Here is a 21,544-nt window from a genome sequence, read left to right on the forward strand (position 1 = left end):
ACACACATGCACACAACACACTGCCTGGAGAACACTGCCTCCTCCTGACATGCAGATACTAGATCTTAGTTTTTGTATTTACCATCAGTTCTCATATTTATTTTTGGCTCATATAATAACCTTGGTTTTTTAAATCATAGGGGAAAAAAATCTAAATTACATTTAGTACTCCGCGACGCAGAAGACAAAACGAAAAAAAAAAAAAAAACTAGGGCTTTTTGCAGCGTCCTAAAGTTGTTTACAATCATCTAGTAGCGCTATTGCATCACCACGTTTCTATTGTGCTTGTATCTCCCCCCCCCCCCTCTTTTGAAAACAAAATCCACTACAGACGCTCATCGATAAAACTAACCTTTCTCGACTCGCATGCTGTGGGGCTATCAAAATCATCCACCCCCCCCCCTTCCAAACTTGTTCTAATACTCTCAGCCCCCATCGCCAATCCATTTTCGCACCCCCCCCCCCCCCTAAATGCAATGCGCTGCCGAGTTGTTCCTCTTCCTATTTCCGACCTGTTTGGTGTTCATTCATGAAATCAGTTATTGATTTTTTGTGTGTCTCTCTCTTTCTGGCTTTTGTCTTTTCCCCCACTGTGTTCACAAGGACCCTTTTATTCCATTGAACTATTTCACCTCCCCTTATCAACTGATGAACTTCAACCCTTGCTTCCAACAGGATAATTTAAGGCCTTACAATTTAGACTATTTGAAATATACTGTTGTTTTTTTGTGTTTTTAATATCTCCTCAATGTTCTTATAAATGTTTATAAGAAATTTATTCAAATCCCATTTCATATATAAAGGAAGTCTTACAGTTTGTTGTGGGGGAATGGTGGCTGAGTGGTAAAGTTCTGTGGCTTGAGGGGTCTCATCTTTGAAACCTGATTTTGAATTACTGGATGTTTAAAACATCCTCAAGTCCACCCAACTTTAAAATGTTTGTAAAATGTTTTACATGTTTCGGATGTTCCTTCAGAGTTGAAGATAGTTTACCTCCTAGTCCAAACCTCCCACAGGACGACGGGGGATGGGAGCGGGCAGGATTTGAACCCTCCACCATCGATAAATCCGAACGACAGTCCAGCGCGCAAACCTCACGACCAGGCAGCCATCCTACCCATGGGTACCCTACATTAGTCTGGGAAAGTAATGGCAGTTAGTCATTGTACTGGCCATATGAGGCCCTTTTTGGACCGTTGGCTATGGACACAGACAACCTTTACATGTTCTACCCCAGGTTACTTTACTTACTTACAGTTTATTCAAGTCTACTATTATTCTTTAAATGTTCAGATTCTTTCAGTTTCTAAACTCTAATCATTGAACTACAATTTAGTAAAATAATGAAGTACTCGTAAACCTAATACATATAATATTAAATCAAGTATATATAGAGTTTGAGTGCACCTTTAGTTTTTATTTTTCCAGCTCATAGTTACATACTGCTGGTCTAATGCTGGGAGTTACAATTTCCTTACTTCTAGCCTAATGTCTCAGCATTGTGACTTAGTAACTAATCTGAACAGAAAGCCACTTAATTAAACAATCAGAACTGTTTTGTTTTTAATCTGATTTCACTGGAAACCCAAACTCTCCCCCCCCCCCCCCCGTTTTATCCAGCTATATCAATAGTAAATACTAATCAAGTATGAAAGTGATGTCTGATCACCATGGAAACAGTCATGTGACAAATTTTTTTTTTTACTCAGTCTAAAAATAGTGAATTCTGAAGTACACAAATTTCATTGCGTTTGATTGGCTGACCCAGTTTTAACTTGATTTTTCTGTCTCAGATGAAACCCAAGTTACAGTTTGTTTGTTTTTCTTTGAACTCGTTACATTTATCATAGAAAGTATTGGCTATAAGACTGAATAAAAATAGACACTTTATGCTCATAGTGTATAACTCTCTTGTAGCTTAAAATAAAATAAAAAAAATTCTTAGTTATACTGGCAGTCATTTGTTAAATATATGAATAATTGAATTTTTTTTTGCTTTTCACAATTTTTTACACAATACAATTTTTTTTTATTATCCAATATATTTACACAGCAAAAAACAACATATTTGAATCCCATTTAGAAACTCAATAAAATTTTGTTTTGTTTGTGTGGGTTTTTTTTTTTAGTTTGCCCCCCTTCCCTCCTTTTTTTTCCCTTTGAAAGACTTCGTTTTTTTCTCATATATTAAAAAAAATATTTTCTTTGATAATTATTCTGTTCTTTTTTCTGTGATATAGCTACTGAATTACTCAAAGTTTTCAAAAAATTAATGTAAATATATTAATAGCTAATACAAACTTTAAAAAAGTAGGTTTTTTTTTTTAAGATTTTAAAATAAAATTCGAACTTAACTCCCAATTCAGCACTTTATTCAAATTGTCCAGAATTTCTCTAGATTTTGTAAATGTCATTTTTTTATCCTACCCCCTATCTTTTTTTTTTCTATTTTTCTATATTATTAGCTTTTTATTTTGTGTGGTCTAAGGCTTGGTTCTTTTCACCCAAACAGGTTCGGCTTTCAAACCCTCCCAGTCACCTACAAAACCCGGATTTGTTGGCCAGCAGAGCTATATACCAGAAGGTGAGTTCCATGTTGGCCGTACAAACACAACAAGCGTCTGTTCATATTAAACTTTAAAGCAGAGATGATTCCTTTGTCTCCATTCTAGATGATTGTCAATGTGTAAAATATCATCATTGAATAATTCATTAGCATTTTTTTTTTAATTAAAAATTACTTACAGTATTTTTTTTATTGTTTTTTTTAATTTGATATTTTTTCTGCTTTATTTTTATTTGCATTTTAAAGGTAATTGGAAATCCCTTTTTTTTTTAATTATCCCCATTTTTTTTTTATAAAAAAATTTCAACCTGTAGTTATTACTTTATACAAAATAAATGATAAAATAATTTTTCAAGCTAGAAATTTTGTATTGGAATTTAACATTCATTAGATTTCACTTTGATTCTTATTATGTGCGATCCTTTGATTTTTACTTTCCTTTGACACTATTAAACCCATAGTTAACACTCAACCTTTGGTCTTTCTTTATATGGGAAAATTGATCTGACGCAGCAGTATAATCTTTTTAAAGTTGTGAAAAAGTTTTTGTCCTAATTTATTACATGTCTAATATCAAATTGTTATATTGTACTGTATATCATAATGAGTCATATGATATATATTCTTAAAAAAAACAATAGATCAATATATCAATATTGTAAATATAATATAGATCTATTATAATCTAGACCTTCTATTTATGTTTAAAAAAAAAAAGAAAGAATTGATTCAATTTTAAATCTGGAACCAATAATTGAGACTGTAATATATTTTCATGCTTATAATAAAGTTCTATAAATATTTTTTATGAAAGTAATTGTACTTATTTTCTTTTAGTAAAATAAGTTCAGTTCTTTGAGCCTAAAGACTAGATCAACTTATTATTAAGAACTTGTCTTTGTGAATACTAACAGAATTTTGTTAGCAACAAACCACTAAATGAAGAAGTTCAACAGTGGAATTTTTTCTTTATTTACATATTTAGTGACTTGTATCTTGGCTACATTCTGGCATGAACAATCACACATTTTTATTTGAACCATAGTTAAACAAAATTATAGTTTAAGTCAAAATGTCAGTGTTTTTAATTTATCATTTTGCTTTTGAACTATTGGGTCATTTCAGTGGACACTGTTGTTTAATTAATTAATGCTAGAGAATTAAACTGCTGGTATTTCATGTCCCATAAACCCTAATTTGCAATATCTTTTGACTTATAAATCAGTTCATAATTTTTATTACATTTAAAGAGATCATTTCCATGTAACTGAAAGATTTTTATTTATTTTTTTTCTAGCTTGCAAGCGAAAGGAGCTAGATGTAGATAAATCACCGGAAGAAAACAGACCTCCGAAGAAACCTCGTTTGGTGTTCACAGATATTCAGAGACGTACGCTACACGCTATATTTAAAGAGACCAAACGGCCGAGCAAAGAGATGCAACAAACAATAGCCCAGCAGCTTGGCCTGGAGGTCACCACTGTGGCCAACTTCTTCATGAACGCTCGCAGAAGGTCACTGGATAAATGGCAGGACGACAATGGCAACAACAACCGTGAAAGTGTTTCAGTTTGTGGTAAGAGCTAACCACAACACCTGCGGCCATTTTCTCCTGTGAAATGGTGAGGTGTCTTTTTGTCTACTCATGTTGTCACCATGACCCCTCAGTGTGTTAAATGAAACAAAATAGAAAGAAGAAAATATAAAAAAATGGAGGGCCCAAGGTCGCTCGACATTACTGTTTTAACTGTAGTTTACTAACTCAGCCAAACTGAAGCGATGCACGTCCAGTATACATGACTTACAGTAAGATATTTGATAATACTTTTGACAATGACTAATACAAGTGTTGATGTTATATTTTGAAAAAAAATATAATCGAATTGGTTTTTATGCTCTCTCTATTTAGACGTTTTCTATATATGTAACACATACTTACATGCAGAGCTTTGCACTGGTTCACTTTGCAAAGAAGACATGAATAGATATCATCCTTGTTAAGCCAGAAACTGACTCTTGCTTTCCTTCAAGGAAGGATAATCGGCTATCAGGCTCGTGGACTAAAAAATACAGAGCCCTAGCCGCTTCTTTTGTGTGACAGCAACCTTTTTTTCCAGTGGATAATTCAATTCATACCATATCTCAAGGATGGACTCCTCTTGAAGGAAAAGTCGTTAATTGTGCGGGTGACTTCTGAGGGGCCTCTGTGACATCTACCAAGCCCCCATGAAACACTGGACAGGTGATGATAATTTCACTATTAGCACTGTATAATAAACTAGCCTGTCAGTCCTGTTGTCCATTTTTCATTATTGCAATACATTTCACTGTCACTTTTAAGAGAAAGGGTGGTATCTTTTGCTTCATTTATTGACTGTGTATATTTTTCACAGGGGGAGAACATTTTGTTGTATAAACATATCAACCTTGGTCTTTATTTTTTTCGTGTACAATACTGTTTCATTCAATGTATTTAAAAATGTTAGATTTAACTAAAATATGATACAAAACAAAATTTTTTTTTATCAACTTCATTGGCAGATTTTTTTTAAAACTTTGACCTACTTTCTTTAGCCAGATCTTTCTACATGTTTACACACATACACAATAGAGGGTTCTTTTTTTTTTGGTTCATTTGTTGTCGTTTTCTGATTTAATTTTTTTTCCTGTAGTACCACAGTATGTCATTTTGTTTTAATCAATACCTTGACCACAGCAGTGATAGATCTGTAAATATTTTTATTTATACAATTATATAACAAACTTATTTTTATTGATTATATAACTGTTTGTGTTGAATGTTTTATAGGCAAGTGCACATTAGAGACCCTTACCATAAAAAAAAAATAATGGAGTATTCTGAACATTTGGCACAGATGTGTTAACTACTTGTTTTCATTGTTTAATTTTTAAACAAAAGTATTTTATTTACTTGTTTTAATGTTTTTATTTTTATTGGACATTCCACTCAATTTCAAAACTCAAGTATTCCTTAATATTTACACTTTATTTGTCAGCTGAACAGTGATCAGGTTCTAGTTTCAACAAATAGAATATCCCAGAATTCCAATTTCTTTTTAATAAACATTCCAAAGAAGATTTAATATAGCTGATGAAATCCAACAACTTTTTTTTTTATATTATTGTTTGTTTCATTATATATATATAATTTTTTTTTTTTGCTTCGATATTTATTTATTTATTTTTAATTTTGATTTTGTAGTTTAGTTTGCTATCATAATCCACTTTCTATTCATTGAGGTTCAAAGAGATCTTTCATGACCTAATTAATGGTGTAAGGCTTACTTCATGTCAGGTCTTTAGCAAGCTCTATTTTAGATGTTTGAATCTCCATTTTAAATTTTGAAAACTCCATGTTTGCCACATTTTCATGTCAAATGTCGATAATATAGGAATTCCTTCCTTTTCAGCTGGAAAGAAGATATTTATTATATTAATTTGTGGTGCCATCTTTTTTTTGTGTGTTTTGTGTGACATATCCAGTTTTATTTAGTGTTAAATTATTTATTTATATTCATGGTGTTGCTGTCCACGTTGTAGGTTCGTATTTCACTGGTGTTGCGTAAATCCATGACCTAGTTAAATTGCCAATCCTACAAAGTATAGATTGTAAGAGGCTTTGTTGGAAAAAGTTGAAAGGAAAATATTTTTTTTTTTAATCAGTGGTTCAAATATTACTTGAAAGATGACAAAAAATGTCTGGCATGGCACTGGTGTTGTTTTAACCTGGTGGTTTTGAGGCAGCTTCCAAGGCTCAAGAGATAAATGTGCAATATTTTCACTTATGTTTTTATCACTGTGTCTCTTTCTGTTCAGTTCAAGATGGCTTCTAAATTCAGTTCATTTTGATAGTGATGACCAATAATACTAGACTACAGAAACTTTTTAAAAAATACTAAATGTAAAATGATTATTCCTAGATATTCATAGTTCATATCCATTTGTCTTCATTAAAATGGAAGGCCTAAAACTTCAGATTTTCTTAAAATTTTAAGATTTAAAATTTATTTCAATATCATTTATCTTTTTTAACTTTTGAAATGCTATAATATATAATTATTTTTATTTAATGGAATTTTTAAATATAAATATTAACCACTTTTTTTTAGAATGGTTTAGATTGCAATTACTTATAAAATTTGACATTTTTTAAGGGATGTAGAAAAAGAGTAATTAATACAGAAACAAAAATCATATTAAATTTCAATTAAATTTTTATGAAATGGCTGATTCCACTTTATAATTTTATCAAGTTTATATTTTACATACAAATATTTAAATTTAATAAGGTTATTTTTGTAGCTGGCAGCCAGGTTTAATTCATTAATTTTTTTACTGAAAGTTAGTATTAAAAAAATATATATTATTTGTAGTGTTATACCTTATGTTCAATGCAAACAAAATAATGATATATATATATATATATATATATATATATATATATATATATATATATATATATATATATATATATATATATATATATATATATTATTATATTCTATTTGATTACACAAAAGTATAACTTACAAAAGAAGTAGTATTATTAAATCAGTAATAGTGATAATAATTTGCTTTTGACAATGGTATTTAATATATTTTAGTATTTATTCAGCATGCAGTCATTTTTAGTTTCTTTTTAAGTTTACAACATTAATTCGTCCATTGGCTAGCAATTTTTTTAGAACCAGTATTTATTCTTATTTTGAAACTAACAATACCTAAATATATGGTATCACACAAGTTTTACCAAGTACTAAACCATTTGAAAGTCTAGTCGGCGGAGTAATCCAGCTAATACATCCATCCATAAGCTCATTATAATTTTTGAACATTCTGTCCAATTCTACTTGTGATTTTTGTTTTTTTAATTTATTTTTTTTTCTCCGTTCTATTTATTTATTGTTCAACTATTGTTTGCAATGTCATTTTATTTAGCAATTATTGGATTGTGTGTGTCATAATCTTGTTTACTCATTTATTTTGGCCCTCCTAAAGTTTGGTTCTTTTTTTTTTTTTTTGAGGTGGTTGTCCAGTTTTAGCAGTTTATTTGATTTGCTGATGCTGTATTCAGGATATATAATTTATTGTCAATAACTTTGTGATCTGTTTATTTATTCATTGGTTAAATTTTACAGTATAACATTAGACCCCCTCAATGTAACTGCTTTTTTTTTTTTTGAATATCACTTTCTATTGAAATATATTTTACAAGAGATCTGATTTTTAAATGTTTGTTGTTGCCAGTTTGTGTATCACATTTAGTTCCATGGATATCACAGTTGATCTTGATATGTGTAATGCTTATAGTTTACTTCAAAAAATCAAGAGTGTTTTCTTACATTTTTTCATTCAATATTTTCACAGAATCAGAGATTTAAAAAAGAAAAAAACTACAAAGACTAGATTGATAAGCTTGTTTTATTTGATCTGAGTGACAAAACTCTTAACACTAGTACATTGTTTGGTCCTATGGTTAGTACATTTTATAGCATAAACTCTAAATTTGTATAATTCTAATATTACTATATTTTTTTACAAACATCTTTAGCCATGATAAATATTTTCAAGTAATCTCAATTAATATTAGAAAAGTGTGTTTGTATGAAACATCAAATACAAAATGTATCATTTGAGTAAATTGGAAAGTTACACTTCTGGATGTAATAAGAATTATTTCCTTTTATTTTTAAAATAATATTTTTTCTTGAATGTTGAAAATTATCCTTTAAAGGCAAATTTAGAATAATGTGGATTTAAAGGGAAATAATTAAATCTTTTAAGACAAAAGTGAAAGAAAATGGTGTAGCCAATCAATGAGAGATTTTCAAGACAAATGAAAGAATGATGTTTAAGTTGAGAGAGGGATAAAAAGGGATGGGCGGGGGGGGGGGATATCTGATGGAGAAGCCAACAGTCCAGTTCTCACTCAACAGTGTGTGTTTGCCTTTGTGTGAAGTTTCACACATGTTCCAAAGAATGTTGAGCTCTCACACATTATTTCCCTTTATTCTCCTACTGTTCTTCTCTCCCCTTCTTAACACCATACAAAGAAAATAGGGACATTATTTTTTTTTTTTTTTATTTGTTTATTTGTAATGAGAGTTAAAGTAGCTGAAACATTATTAAAGCGACTAGGATGAATGTTTAGTTTTTTACTCTAGGGATAAGATAGCAATGTTCAGCTATATGAGAGAGATTTCTGAAGGGAAAAACAAATTTCCATTAAAATTAGTTTGGTTAACTACCAAAATTGTTGCTGAAAAAAAATAACAAGCATCATTGTTAGTTTATATCAGATGCAAACTACATTATTAGACAAGAAGTTTTACAGGTACTAACATTCATCTGTTCAAATTTATTTGTTTTTCAACAAAAAGACAAATGTTTATAAGCTTACACACACAAGATTAATTTTTTTGTGATAAGATTTAAAAAAAAAAAAAACTTGTTCATTTTTTATGGTCTGTTTTAATTTTTAGATAATTTTACTCACTGTGAATCTCAGACCGTACTCTTATACAAGGCCTCCATTTAATGCTTATTTTATTCATTTTTTGAATCATTAATGTTTTTTTTTTAATTAATTTATTTAAATTACTTTAACTAAAAAAAAAAAAGAAACAATAAGAGAGTCTCATCAGTTTGACAGCACTCGAAATATATCTAATGAAATTATTTTCTCTGACACTTTTACCCAATCTAGGATACTGTTCTGCTCCTGAATTCTTTGATACACCACATTTGCATATAAATATATTCACAACGCTTTTGTTTTATATGTTTCTATTGGGGTCATTTGTACATAGATATTTCTAAATATTGCCTATATTTAAATATGTCATCCTATGATTGCCTCTTGTTTTGCCCACGATGACAATGTTCTAGAGATCAATGTTTTAGTTAGTGCGTCAATGTTTATACAGATTTTTATCACTTGTATATTTCACTGTCATCCTCACTGTGCATTGTCTCACTCCTCTCTCTCTCTCTCTCTTGCTCCCTCTCTTTCTCCTCTCCATCATATTGCATTGCAAAAAAAAAAGAAAAATCAGGTCAAACTAGCCTATCATCTTTCATATTTTGAATGCCATTGTTTTTTTATTTCATAATTTTTTTTTTTTCATCACATCATACGTTGTTGACTTTTAATGTTTTAGACTGAACTACGCGCTATGTACTCTAACAATTATAAGGCCTGTTATATGTTTGTATTGTCCATTCTGACAATGTTGGTACTTCTTGTGGTGAATAATATTTCTCTTCTGTTGCTTACTCTAAATAGAACGGCATCCTCTTACTTTAAAAAAGTGGATTTAAATTGCTCACAAATAAATAGAATAAACTCTGAGGTTCAGAGAAAAGAGAGTTAATGATTTCAACATGTTTTTATATTTTTTTCGGTGGGGGAATGAGTTTCAAGCTACAAAACATTGCGGTTTGTTTTTACTAGTGTTTCTTTTTCTGTAATTCTATTTTTAGCTTAGCTCAATATACACAATAAGTATTAATTTTTATCACTGTCAATTAATGTAACATATGAAATGACTAAGCCCAAAAATTTTATGAATGAAATAAATTTAATTTCATTTTCTTTCAAGACAATTTTTCTCCTTATTTTTAACTCTTTTAGTTATTTAACTTGTAGCAAAAGGTCTTTCACCCATAATTTTATTAAGAAATTAATTTTAGTAAAACTTATAATGTTACACCTAAATCTAAATTGTATTAGTTTTCGTACTATCTATCAGTAGTCCAATGAAATTGTAGGGGAGGGTTCAAATCTTTTCAAAATGTGAATTTTAAAATTGGTTTATTTCTGTTGTTAAGAGTGAACAGGGTATAGGGTTATCTACCACAGCTCCACTCATATGCATGTATGTACAATCTAGCATATCATTACATTATGAACTATATGTATGTGTTTATATGTACTATCATTAAACAAATGCTCTTATTCATGGTAAACATAAATGATTCTGTCATTGTACATAGTCTTGCCTAACTCTTTAGTAGTGTTGCAGCTGGAACAGTTACAATATGTATAGACTTGCGTTTTCTACTCTTTTTTTTTTTTTAAACTCTTGCGAAACTGTGTGATGAACTCATGAATTAGACACGTTCCATTTTGTTGACTAGTCAGATTTCTTGCACACATCTCTAGCTGTTTCTTCTTTTTTTTTTCCTGACACCAATATCCTCTTTATTTTTCATGTGTGACCTGTTTTCTTTTTGTTTCAACTTGATAATATTTTTTCCGTCAATGTTTAATGTTTGGTTCCATTTGATATGTTTTATTTTTCTTTGTTTCCTTTTGGTTTCACTCTCATAATATTTGACGATAACAGACAACTAGTGCAATATAAGTTAAATCATAATGTATATTTTTTTGGTTCTGTTTGTTTGACAAATTAAGCTTTGATGCATAGCAAGATAAATATTCTTAGTAGAAACAAAGAAGAGAGCTGCATCAATAGTGTGAGTTCATTTCTGAGTCTGTGTGAGTGACCAATGCTAATTTTGTTATGTTTTTTTTCTCTCTCAAAATACAAAATCTTATACATAAAAAAATGTCTCAATTATTTGTTTAAAAAAAAAAAGGAAAGATCTTTCTTCATTTATATTTTTTGTTCTGCATTTTTCAGATACATTTTTTTTTAAATTATAAAAGCAAACAAATACACTTAGTGTAAAGAATATTTAGGAGATTTGAACATGTATATTGTGATAAATAGATAGTTTCTTATTTGGAAACAGAGCTTGAGTCTTATTTGGTAGCTCACTGAGAAAGTTGGTGTGACTTAGTTTTGAAACTTATATAGGCTAGGGCAAATCTAAACAAAATTACTTTTTCTTATAGATTAGAGCAAATATAACAAATTCAGATCTCATCACCACCTACAAAAAAAGTGTCTCATTAATTTGAGATTTTTTTTACCAATTGTTCAAAAAGAAATGTTTAGCATAATTTTAAAACACAACTGACCTTTTTTTTTTCCAGATGTTTTCATCACTGCCTTGCATAATTGTGTGTGTGTAATATATATACATATATATATATAAATATCTATAAATATTTATGTTAGTGAGTTTTAACAATTGTGTGTTATGTTAAAGCAGCAGTCTGATCTAACTATTGCTCCATGTTTTTTTGTTTTTTTATTTAGACATTTTAAATTCATGTACTTTAAACAAAAAAAAACATTTATTGATATTAAGTTTGATCAATTAGTTCACCACTTACCTGGCCAACTTTTGTTAAGAAATCCATTTCTGGCCAATGGACAATGAGTTTTCTCAAAGTGTCCAATAATTTTGCAGTTTGTTTGCCATATTGGAGTGTTTTGATGTCGTAGTTGATTTCTTTTTTTTTTTTCCTTTTTTTAAAGTTAATTTTATATAAAATTCATCATTTCTGTTGTCATAAGGACTGTCCATTTATGGGGGCCCTCACAGATATGCAACTATTAGAACTATGTCTCTCTGTCCGTCTGTCTGTACGACATCTCAACATAAATAAAAATTGATAATAAACTAGGCACCAAGCTTACGTTGAGTCTTGTTGTATGTTTTGTGTCTGTTGCATGTTGTAGTGGTATGATTGCCATATTGTTAGATTTGGTTACATTCCATGTGTTAACATTTTATCTATTAATAAACAGATTTCCCACTAGATCTTCAAGTTTGATCTAAAAGGAAAAAGTATAATTTGTTTCACAAATAGTGGATTTTTAAATATCCTTTACAAATAAACATGAACAAAGAAAGTCTTGAGCCCTTTTTAAAATGTTCATACTAAAGTTTATAAACATTAATGTTGTTTGTTTTATTTTATTTAACTTGATAATATTGTGTTAAAAATGCACAGAGATTATTACCTAGTGTTATACAAATGTATACTGTGCACCGGTTACACTGAAAAGCCTATTTTTTTGGATGTGCCTAAATTTTATGAGTTCTGGCCCACTTAAAAGAGAAGTAACTAAAGTGTCTGCCTTCATCTCGTCACTTACTGGAAACACCGTGCCTTGTAATCACATCGCTCTCCACATAGTGCGTCAAGAGCTAAGTCTTCCCAACAGTTAACTTCTATGGCGGGCATGACCAAGCCAAGAACTTCAGCTTTGTCTGAGAATGTTGAGGAGACCTGTTCCAGTAAGAACCTTTGTGTTGCTTACTCTTTTCGTGTGAATTACACGATACGGTGGAGACTGCGCAACGAAAATGGGGTTAAGAGTGCCTCGCTCCTTTAGTTTCCGTCACACGCCCGTATAGTAAGGTACTCATTGTAGACCTCCATGGTTTTGTATGTGTGGTGGGTTGAATCTTCCGCGAGTCCAGGAAAATTGAGGCAGTTCCCCCCCCCCTTATTTTTAATTATGAACCTAAGTATAAATAAGGTAGTGGTCGTGTTGTAGCTTCAGATAGCTAGTCCAAAGTATAAATAAGGTAGTGGTCGTGTTGTAGCTTCAGATAGCTAGTCCAAAGTATAAATAAGGTAGTGGTCGTGTTGTAGCTTCAGATAGCTAGTCCAAAGTATAAATAAGGTAGTGGTCGTGTTGTAGCTTCAGATAGCTAGTCCAAAGTATAACAAACAACCAAGTAGGCGTAGAAGTTTACTGTCACACAAATCTTGGATGAAGCTTGACACCTATTTTTTTATACAAACAAAACAAACTTAGAGCTTTAGTGACAAATATCTAGAACAGCTTTCAATTTCATTGTAGGTGTACGTAGAAACACGCTTAAAATAACCAGATGTCGAATGATGTAAACAATAGACTTCCACTCACTTCAGACTTCTGCATTTGTCATACATATGGTTTTGTTTTTTCGTTGGACTGTCTTTCATCAACCGATCACCTCCTTTTTAATCCAATCATCTTCGTCAACCTAACTCTAAAGTTACATCAGACACTCTACACACACACACACATACACACTCCATAACACCAAGGGAGAGAAATGTTCTCGACGTGTAACAACTAAACTTAATTTTAAATAGCGGAGTACGGGGGGTGTGCATGGTCTACAAAACTAGCACCACGAGAAAGTAGTCGTACAAATAGTACTGGACAAATCTACCTACAGAGTGTGGATTAAAGTTGAGCAAGTGAGTAATTGAAAAACTCTCATGGAATCCCCATATTGATGAAACTAATTTTTAAAAAAATCAAACAAAGCATTAGGGTTTATTCAAAGAAATTTCTACTTCTTCTTCTACTTCTTTTAGCCAGCTTTTTGCTGCTGAGCTGTCAGCTCTTTTGCAGACTGTGCCAAGAATATAAAACTAAAATGTTATTTAACCTTGGTTAGGCCAATAATAGAATATGCATCCTCTGTTTGGGACCCCTCAACTCAAGAAAACATTAAGAAACTGGAACAGACACAAAATAGAGCAGTGAGATTCATAACAAACGAATATTCATATTTGAGTAGAGTAACACCTTTAATAAAATTACTAAATTTAGAAAGCCTTCAGGAGAGAAGACTCAAAAGTAAAGTAGCAATTATACATAAAACACTGAACCATAATCTTCAAATACAAAAACAAAATTTAATAAAATACTCAGAAAGACACAAAGATAAAGGCACATTCCTCGTTCCATATGCTAGGGCAAATTTGTACAAATGTTATTTCTTCCCCAGTGCTATTAGAGCATGGAATGGGTTGCTTGAGCTAGCCAGGAAAACCAATGACTTGGCAGAATTTAAGTCATTGGTTAACATGCAAGACTAGATTGACCCAGCAACACGCGTAGGACGTAGTCATCTTCTTTTTCGAAGTAACGTCTTTATTTTATAAGATAAGATAACGAATCCTTCCTATTCAGTCCCTGCTGTGACATCAAATTGGAAGCCAATGAAAGTTCCCTATGTTTTCATGTGTACTGCGTACTGTGAATTCATTTAATAGTCTATCCCTTTGACCCCCCCCCCTTATTTTTTTAAAAATTATTTTCCTTTTCCCCTATGCACACATAGGCCTACACAGTTTCCGTTTCATCTCTCTAGGGCGTTTTAAAATAGAAGATCGTGGGTAGGGGTGTTGGAGACGCCTTTGTCAACATGTTTTTGTTTTGTTTCCCCTCTCTCTAGTTATCCATTTTGTGAGATTCGATTAGAAATGATATAGAATTAGAAAGAGTTCGAGCGAATACAACGCAGCACCATATAGAAGAAGACAAAACTAATCGATAGTGTTTACAACCGCGCAGGTCTGGCTCGGCTGTAGTGACGCTGTCTGCTCTAGAACTTGAAGGGAGAGAGAGAGAGAAACTTGGAGGGAGGGAATTTTTTTTTCTCTTCAGGTTTAAAGGGGGAGGGAAGGCGGGACAATGCCGGGGAGGTTTCCGTATCTCTATGTGTTGTCATAGCGTGTTTACAAATGTGTCCAAGAAATAATTAATTTAAAACCACGTAGACTCGAGAGAAGAAAAAAAATGTCGGAAAAAAAAACAACACAGAGCATGATGGGAAGGCCACAAATCTAAACGGAAGTCTGAAATTATATTTAACAGATGACACAAGTGATCTCATCCTAAGAGAATTGTTGATAGCCACGTGAAGATAAAGACACAAAAAGTACGAAGATAAACACACACACAAAGACAAAGACACACAAAGACAAAGACACACAAAGTATGTATTAACGACAGCTTATTCATGCTATTTAAAATGAGTGACTACCCAGCAGTCATGTTTGTAAAAGAAAATGTTATTAAAAAAAAAAAAACAGAGACCTGCATTGCAGCGTCCACCCATTTAAACGTCAGTAGCTTAATGAAAGCACTTTGCACCACGCTGCACCATTTAACCACGTGCAATGAACACAAGACGATACAAGAGACATGACCATAGACATAAATAAATATAGACTGGCCGATTAAAGAGTTTTATGAAACGAACATTTGTGACTTGCAATTTTGTGTACTTTATTATACAGCATTTATGAGCAGTATAAAAGTTAAGTATTCATACCTATTTCAGCCATAACCTATAAAAGTATTACATTATTTTCACTAGTGTTTTTTTTTAAATCTCAAAGAATGAAGATCATGCAATTTTACTATGAATTTTTCATAATTCGTAAATCCGAATACAATAGATATACATGTTTTCAAGTTACATGAAGTTACTTCCTTCGGCCAGTCTATATTTATTTATGTCTATGGACATGACTTAAACATGACTTAAAGTATACATTTTTTTTCTAGAAGGAAAGCTTTCTACGTATAAGAAGTGGTCGTCTCCTCAGAAGATTTAAAAACTCCTTTATCCCACTTTCGGTCAGAGTGTTACAAGATCATCTGTCGTCATCGAGACGTTCATAGAAGTCTAGTTCATAAAACGCTGGTTGTGAGTGTGTATGTGTTTCATGTGTGAATGTTGTTCGTATTTGTATCTATACTGTTATTGTACAGTAGTTACGCTGAGGTTGTCAATTATAGTCAAACTGACTTTCCATTTGATTGGACCAATAGAAATTATCTTATCTTATCTTAAATATAAGGCTACATTTATTATTGATATTTTAAATTTTCCGAAGCTATGTCTCAGCAAGCTTTATCAATCTTAACTATGTCCATCAAATAACCGAACATCACATAGGCCTATTCAATATTGAATAGTGTAGGGTAATAATATTAGTTATATGATTGGAGAGTTCTGTCAGCCCATAATTGCTCGGATGTTTGCCCATCCAGGTAAATAGACACTGCACTTGCGTAGCAGAAACTGCTTCATGTTGAGGGTCTGTCCCAAAGATTTCTGGAGATGCCTTGGTTTTTTTTTTTAGAAGTGAGAAGAGTAGCCAGGCAGAGGCTACCTTAGCAGTGCGCGGGCCCTGGGCGAGTATCATCTGGGCCACGAATATTCGTATGATGGACTGATGATGACAAAAAAGTTTCTCTTTATCGCGGGGCTCCAAAATGGCGCAGGGCCTGGTGCGGCTTCCCCACTCGCCACCCCCGTAAGACTGCCTCTGAGCTTGATATGTAGACCTTGCCTGGTACGTCTTTTGTGGCGTTTCTGGTTATTTTAAGGATGCGTTGACAGATAATTAAGTCACACGCAAAACAAGCTTATCTTTATCTTCTTTTGTTTTTCACATAGCTATATGACCAAGATATACACTGGTGAAGATGTATGACTATGATTAAAATAGTGACACAATATTATCACATTGATTGGTCCAGGGGCTATATTCTCAAACATAACAATTTGATTGTAACAGAGAAATATTTTGTCCATTAGATTTATCACGCAAGGAATCTGGAGATCTTTGACTTTAAAAGTTTACAAACAATGACAATGAATTTATTTTTTGTTCGGAATTTTGGTCTTTCACATCGGCATTAGAATAAGCCATTAATCAAATATCAATCAATTAATCCATCTTGACAAAAAGTGAACGAAGAAGAAGAATCAATTTATTGGTTTCTCACTGTTGGAAGAACTCCGACTTTAGAGTGGATACACTTTGTTATAAGCCTTGTCCGGTCTAGATAGATCTATATTTAGTTAGTCTACGACTTCAAAGTGACGGATTATTTTTTTTTATTACGTTGAGTTTAGCTGGTGTTGGAGTGTGCGTAACACCTGAAGCTGCTTAAGGAATGTACTTTTAACTCGAACTAGGGAATGTTCCAGAGGCGTAGTTAAGAATTTTCCATCGTTTGGGGCCCCGGGGAGCTTAACCTCTCTGGAGGTCCCAGAATTTTGCGTAATATTTATTTTTTAATGAAAAAACTTTCATTTGGGCGCCTCTCCTTAATTGGGGGCCCGGGGGGATTTTCTAATTCTCCCCCCTCCCTAGCTACGCTACTGGAATGTTCATTACTACTGAATGTCTTCTTTATATTGGACTACGGAATGTTCATTACTACTGAATGTCTTCTTTATATTGGACTACGGAATGTTCATTATTTTGGACTACTGAATTTTCATTAGCTTGGACTATCTTGTATAATACAGACGTTTCTTTAAAAAACAAGAAGATGATTACGTCCTACGGAAAGTTCATTAATTTAACAGACGCTCATTACGAACTACAACTTGTATATAAATAATAACACTTCTAGACACGCGCTGAGAGTGACCAGCTCAGTAGTGCGAGTTCACTTCAGCTGACTACGACGCGGCCGTCAGCACCAACAAAACGTATTTTAAAATAATTTCATTACAGTCAGAGAATAATCTCATTGTCTATTTCCTTGGATGACGTAAGTGGCTAAGTGGTAGAGCCCTTGGCTTTCCAACCGAGGCGATCTCGAGTTCGAATCTTGGTGAAGACTGAGATTTTTAATTCCGGGATCTTTAGGGCGTCTCTGAGTCCTGCCAACTCTAATGGGTACCTGAAAATAGTTGGGGAAAAGTAAAGGCGGTTGGTCTTTGTGCTGGCCATATGGCACCCTCGTTAACCGTGGACCACAGAATTAGATGACGTTAACATTATCTGGCCCATAGATCACAAGGTCTGAATGTACTGGAACAGTGGCGTAGATAGTGATTTGGGGTGCATGGGAGGGGGCTTGACCTTTTTAAGGGCTTCTGCATTTTGACATTAGACATCATTTAATGTAAAAAAAAAAAAAAAAAGGACATTTATTTGGGGGCCCGGGGTGGGCTTTTTAAATCGGCCCCTTCCCCTGCTACGCCACTGTACTGGAAGAAAGTATTAAGATGTAGTAGGTTTTAAGATATTGAGAAAAGAAAGCTCTTTTGATACCAGTGTTGTTGTTTTAATTGTTTTAACTGTCTTGACTTCATGATGGGACATCATATATATTCTTTAACACCAATTTTATTTTGACCACTAAGATAAATCTCGGGACTGGAATGTGGATTCCTTATAGCCATTCCTCAGTTTGTTCACACATTGCACAGTTATCTAAAGCAGAACTTAATAAGGGGAAATAATTTAAAATAGAGGATCCAGAACGAGGCTGTCGTTTGTCTACCCGTCCCACCCTGTTCTCTCTATTCTACTAGTTATCTTGTCTTCAGGAAACTGAAGGCTTAGCACGCATGGAGCCTGGCAGTCTGGGGGGTAAGTTTGGGTTGACTGAGAGAGAGAGGGAGAGAGAAGGTTGGGGCGCCACCACCGCCACACGGCAATCTTCACAGTAGAGTTAGTACACTGACCCCTGACACAGCTATAGTAGCCTCGAGGGACCGTGCGGGTCCACCATCGGCCGCTGCCCTGACGTGACCAGCACCAAAGCGTTTGTGGCCAACTTATTGGCTTGGGCAGCATCGAATATCACAGCTCATCTCGGGCCAATCAGATTTGTTTGATTACTCTTCACTTCCGGGCCTTGGTTTGTCTCCCTTGATTATTTAGAAGGAACTCTTCTTTTTTTTTGTTCGTTTCCTTCCGACATCCTTTAAAATTCAGTCTAGTCTATATTATTATCTTCATCTATCTATCTATCTATCTATCTATCTATCTATCTATCTATCTATCTATCTATCTATCTATCTATCTATCTATCTATCTATCTATCTATCTATCTGCTGTCTGTCTGTCTGTCTGTCTGTCTGTCTATCTATCTATCTATCTATCTATCTATCTATCTATCTATCTATCTATCTATCTATCTATCTGTCTGTCTGTCTGTCTGTCTGTTTGTCTGTCTGTCTGTCTATCTATCTATCTATCTATCTATCTATCTATCTATCTATCTATCTATCCACATCAATGTAGACTTCAGACATGTAAACGCTGGATAAGTAAAGGATCCCTGTAAGAATGCAATGTAATTCTCTGACTTAAGACATTCGAGTTTTTTTTTTTTTTTTGCATGTTTCTTCCTGTTTAAATATATCTCTCTACTTTACAATGGAGTTACTACCTATCTAGTTCGAGGATGATGACTTTTGTCGTCCGGATAGCTGAACGCTTCTCTCTGCGGTTTTGTACCTCCTCCAGTGGCAGGTGTGACCACGTGATCTCGGAATATTAGGCTGCACATTGGGCTGGTGTGACCACGTGATCCTGGAATATTAGGCTGCACACTGGGCAGGTTATTTCAGCTGGAGCTTCTGAGAGTTACTTTACTATTTTTCTCTAATGCTTTTCTTCTGCTAACGCTGTTCTTTTGTCCTTTGCAATTTTGGCACCAGTACTCACAGTGTGGCTCTTGGATGCTCTAGCGTGTGCTTTCATCGTCCATGTGGCAGGGGTCGAGGTGGAAGACTTTCAGAGACGCTTTGAGGGTGTCCCTGAAGAGTGGAAGCTTTCCTCATAATTAGCCTGTCATAAAGAAGTCCTCTAAGGATTCGTGAGTCTTCCATTCTGCAGACGTGGCCTGCCCATCGCATTTAAGACAGCCATCAGGTTTATCTGGATGCTCTACAAAAGTGTATATTATGTACATGTATGTATGTATATCATCAGACGAAGTGGAGAGAAATGAACAGAACATTCTGAAAGTAAGTGACCAAACTACAAACTTCCAAGCTCAGCTGACTAAACCCGTCTCTCTTGCAAATCAACTTGTCATAAAATTAATACTTCATCCTTTTGACTTGCATATGTCTTCACGCTCTTAATAACAGATAGACAGGGCCGGATTTAAGAAAGCGGAGGCCCCGAGAAGGAGTTTTGGTGACTTCTCTACTCTCTTTCGCAGGCTTAAAGTTATATTAGAAAGTATATCTAAATGAATGCCATTTCTTGAAAAGAAATATATATAGATACTATTTATATATATATTTTTTGAAAGTATTTATTTAGTGTGAATCTTTTATTGTAAATTTTTAAGTTAGTGGATGTTCCCTAGTGAGGTCTTGCTGTCTGTACTGATCTGTATTGAGATAAACCTTAACTCTCATAAACATATATTTAGTCTCTGTATATGTGTCTCTGTCTTTCTTTCTGTGTGTGTGTGTGTTTGTGTCTTCTGTGGCTTTATGGTCAGTCGCCATAACGCACTCCACATCAGCCTGAAACTGTATCTTTTAATTTCCCTGGATGTGGTCTCATCGTCTGCTAAATTCTTTCTTCTTTTTTTTTCTTTACCGCATTCCCCCTCCCCTCCCCGACTCAGTTCGTCTGATAAATTTTCCGCCCGCTTCTGCTTGGATGACGTGAAGGGACCCAGTGGATGGAAGAAAAAAAGTCTCGAACCAGATCTCTTTGTGAACCAAGCCAAGAGTGTCTTTCTGAACCAGGTCCGACCTTCCACAACTAGATCCTGTCCGACAGTATGCCCACCAGGCGCCTGAAACCAAAACATGGGCGTCGACAGCTTGGAGGGAAGAATGTAAAAGAGTTACAAGAAAAAAACAACATGGGTTATATTCTCTTGTACACACACACATTATGTACACAGCATTCACGATGTCACGAGAATCACTGGGATGTAGAAGTAACACGTTGATTTTGTGATTAAATTACAACGAATTTAATACTTACTGGTTGGCCAACGTTGTAACCCTTCCGCAACGAGTTATACGTGAAGAATGAAAGGACACATTTTATTCTTTAGAATTATACTATTTTCGATTAACAGCAGCAGTACAGCGAGTCAGGTTTACGATTCTAGATAGTATTCTTTTTACACTAACATTTAAGGAATTCATTTTTTTGTGTGTTTCGTTAGAAAAATTGTGTTAATTCCTTTTTTAAAACAATCGTCATTGACTGCATTAGATGTTGCAAAATATGCATGTCAAAACTTGGTTTTGTGTGGTGACCTAGTCCTCTCTCTTTCACTTTCTCTCTCTCTCTCTCTCTATGATTTTTTCTCTGCATGACTTCCTCTCTTTCACTCTCTCTCTCTCTCTCTCTCTTTCTCTATCTCTTTCTCTCTCACACACTCTCAATGATTTAAACAGTTATGACCACACACTTTTATTTTATTGTATGTTTGAAAGTCTTGTAAATATAGAATGTAAAAAAAAAAGGCCCTTTTTAATGCCAGAGGCGCCTGAAGCCCGTCAGCCGTGTGT

The 21,544-nt window shown here is 33.5% G+C and overlaps 1 protein-coding gene across 4 annotated transcripts in view; it reads left to right on the top strand.

The window, feature by feature from the left end:
- LOC106074576 (one cut domain family member 2-like) overlaps positions 1–12,137 on the top strand; it is a 46,467-nt gene extending 34,330 nt beyond the window's left edge. For 3 of the 4 annotated variants that reach the window (XM_013235368.2, XM_056043306.1, XM_056043308.1), the window contains 2 exons: positions 2,513–2,584; positions 3,864–12,137. In XM_013235368.2, coding sequence (XP_013090822.2) covers positions 2,513–2,584; positions 3,864–4,153 — 362 coding nt within the window. In that variant the 3' untranslated portion in view covers positions 4,154–12,137. The remainder of the gene's footprint in view (positions 1–2,512; positions 2,585–3,863) is intronic. The other variant, XM_056043309.1, reaches the window with a different exon arrangement.
- The last annotated feature ends 9,407 nt before the right edge of the window (positions 12,138–21,544 follow it).

The sequence above is a fragment of the Biomphalaria glabrata genome, chromosome 10 (genome assembly GCF_947242115.1).
Source record: "Biomphalaria glabrata chromosome 10, xgBioGlab47.1, whole genome shotgun sequence".
NCBI classification, from domain to species: Eukaryota; Metazoa; Mollusca; class Gastropoda; family Planorbidae; genus Biomphalaria; species Biomphalaria glabrata.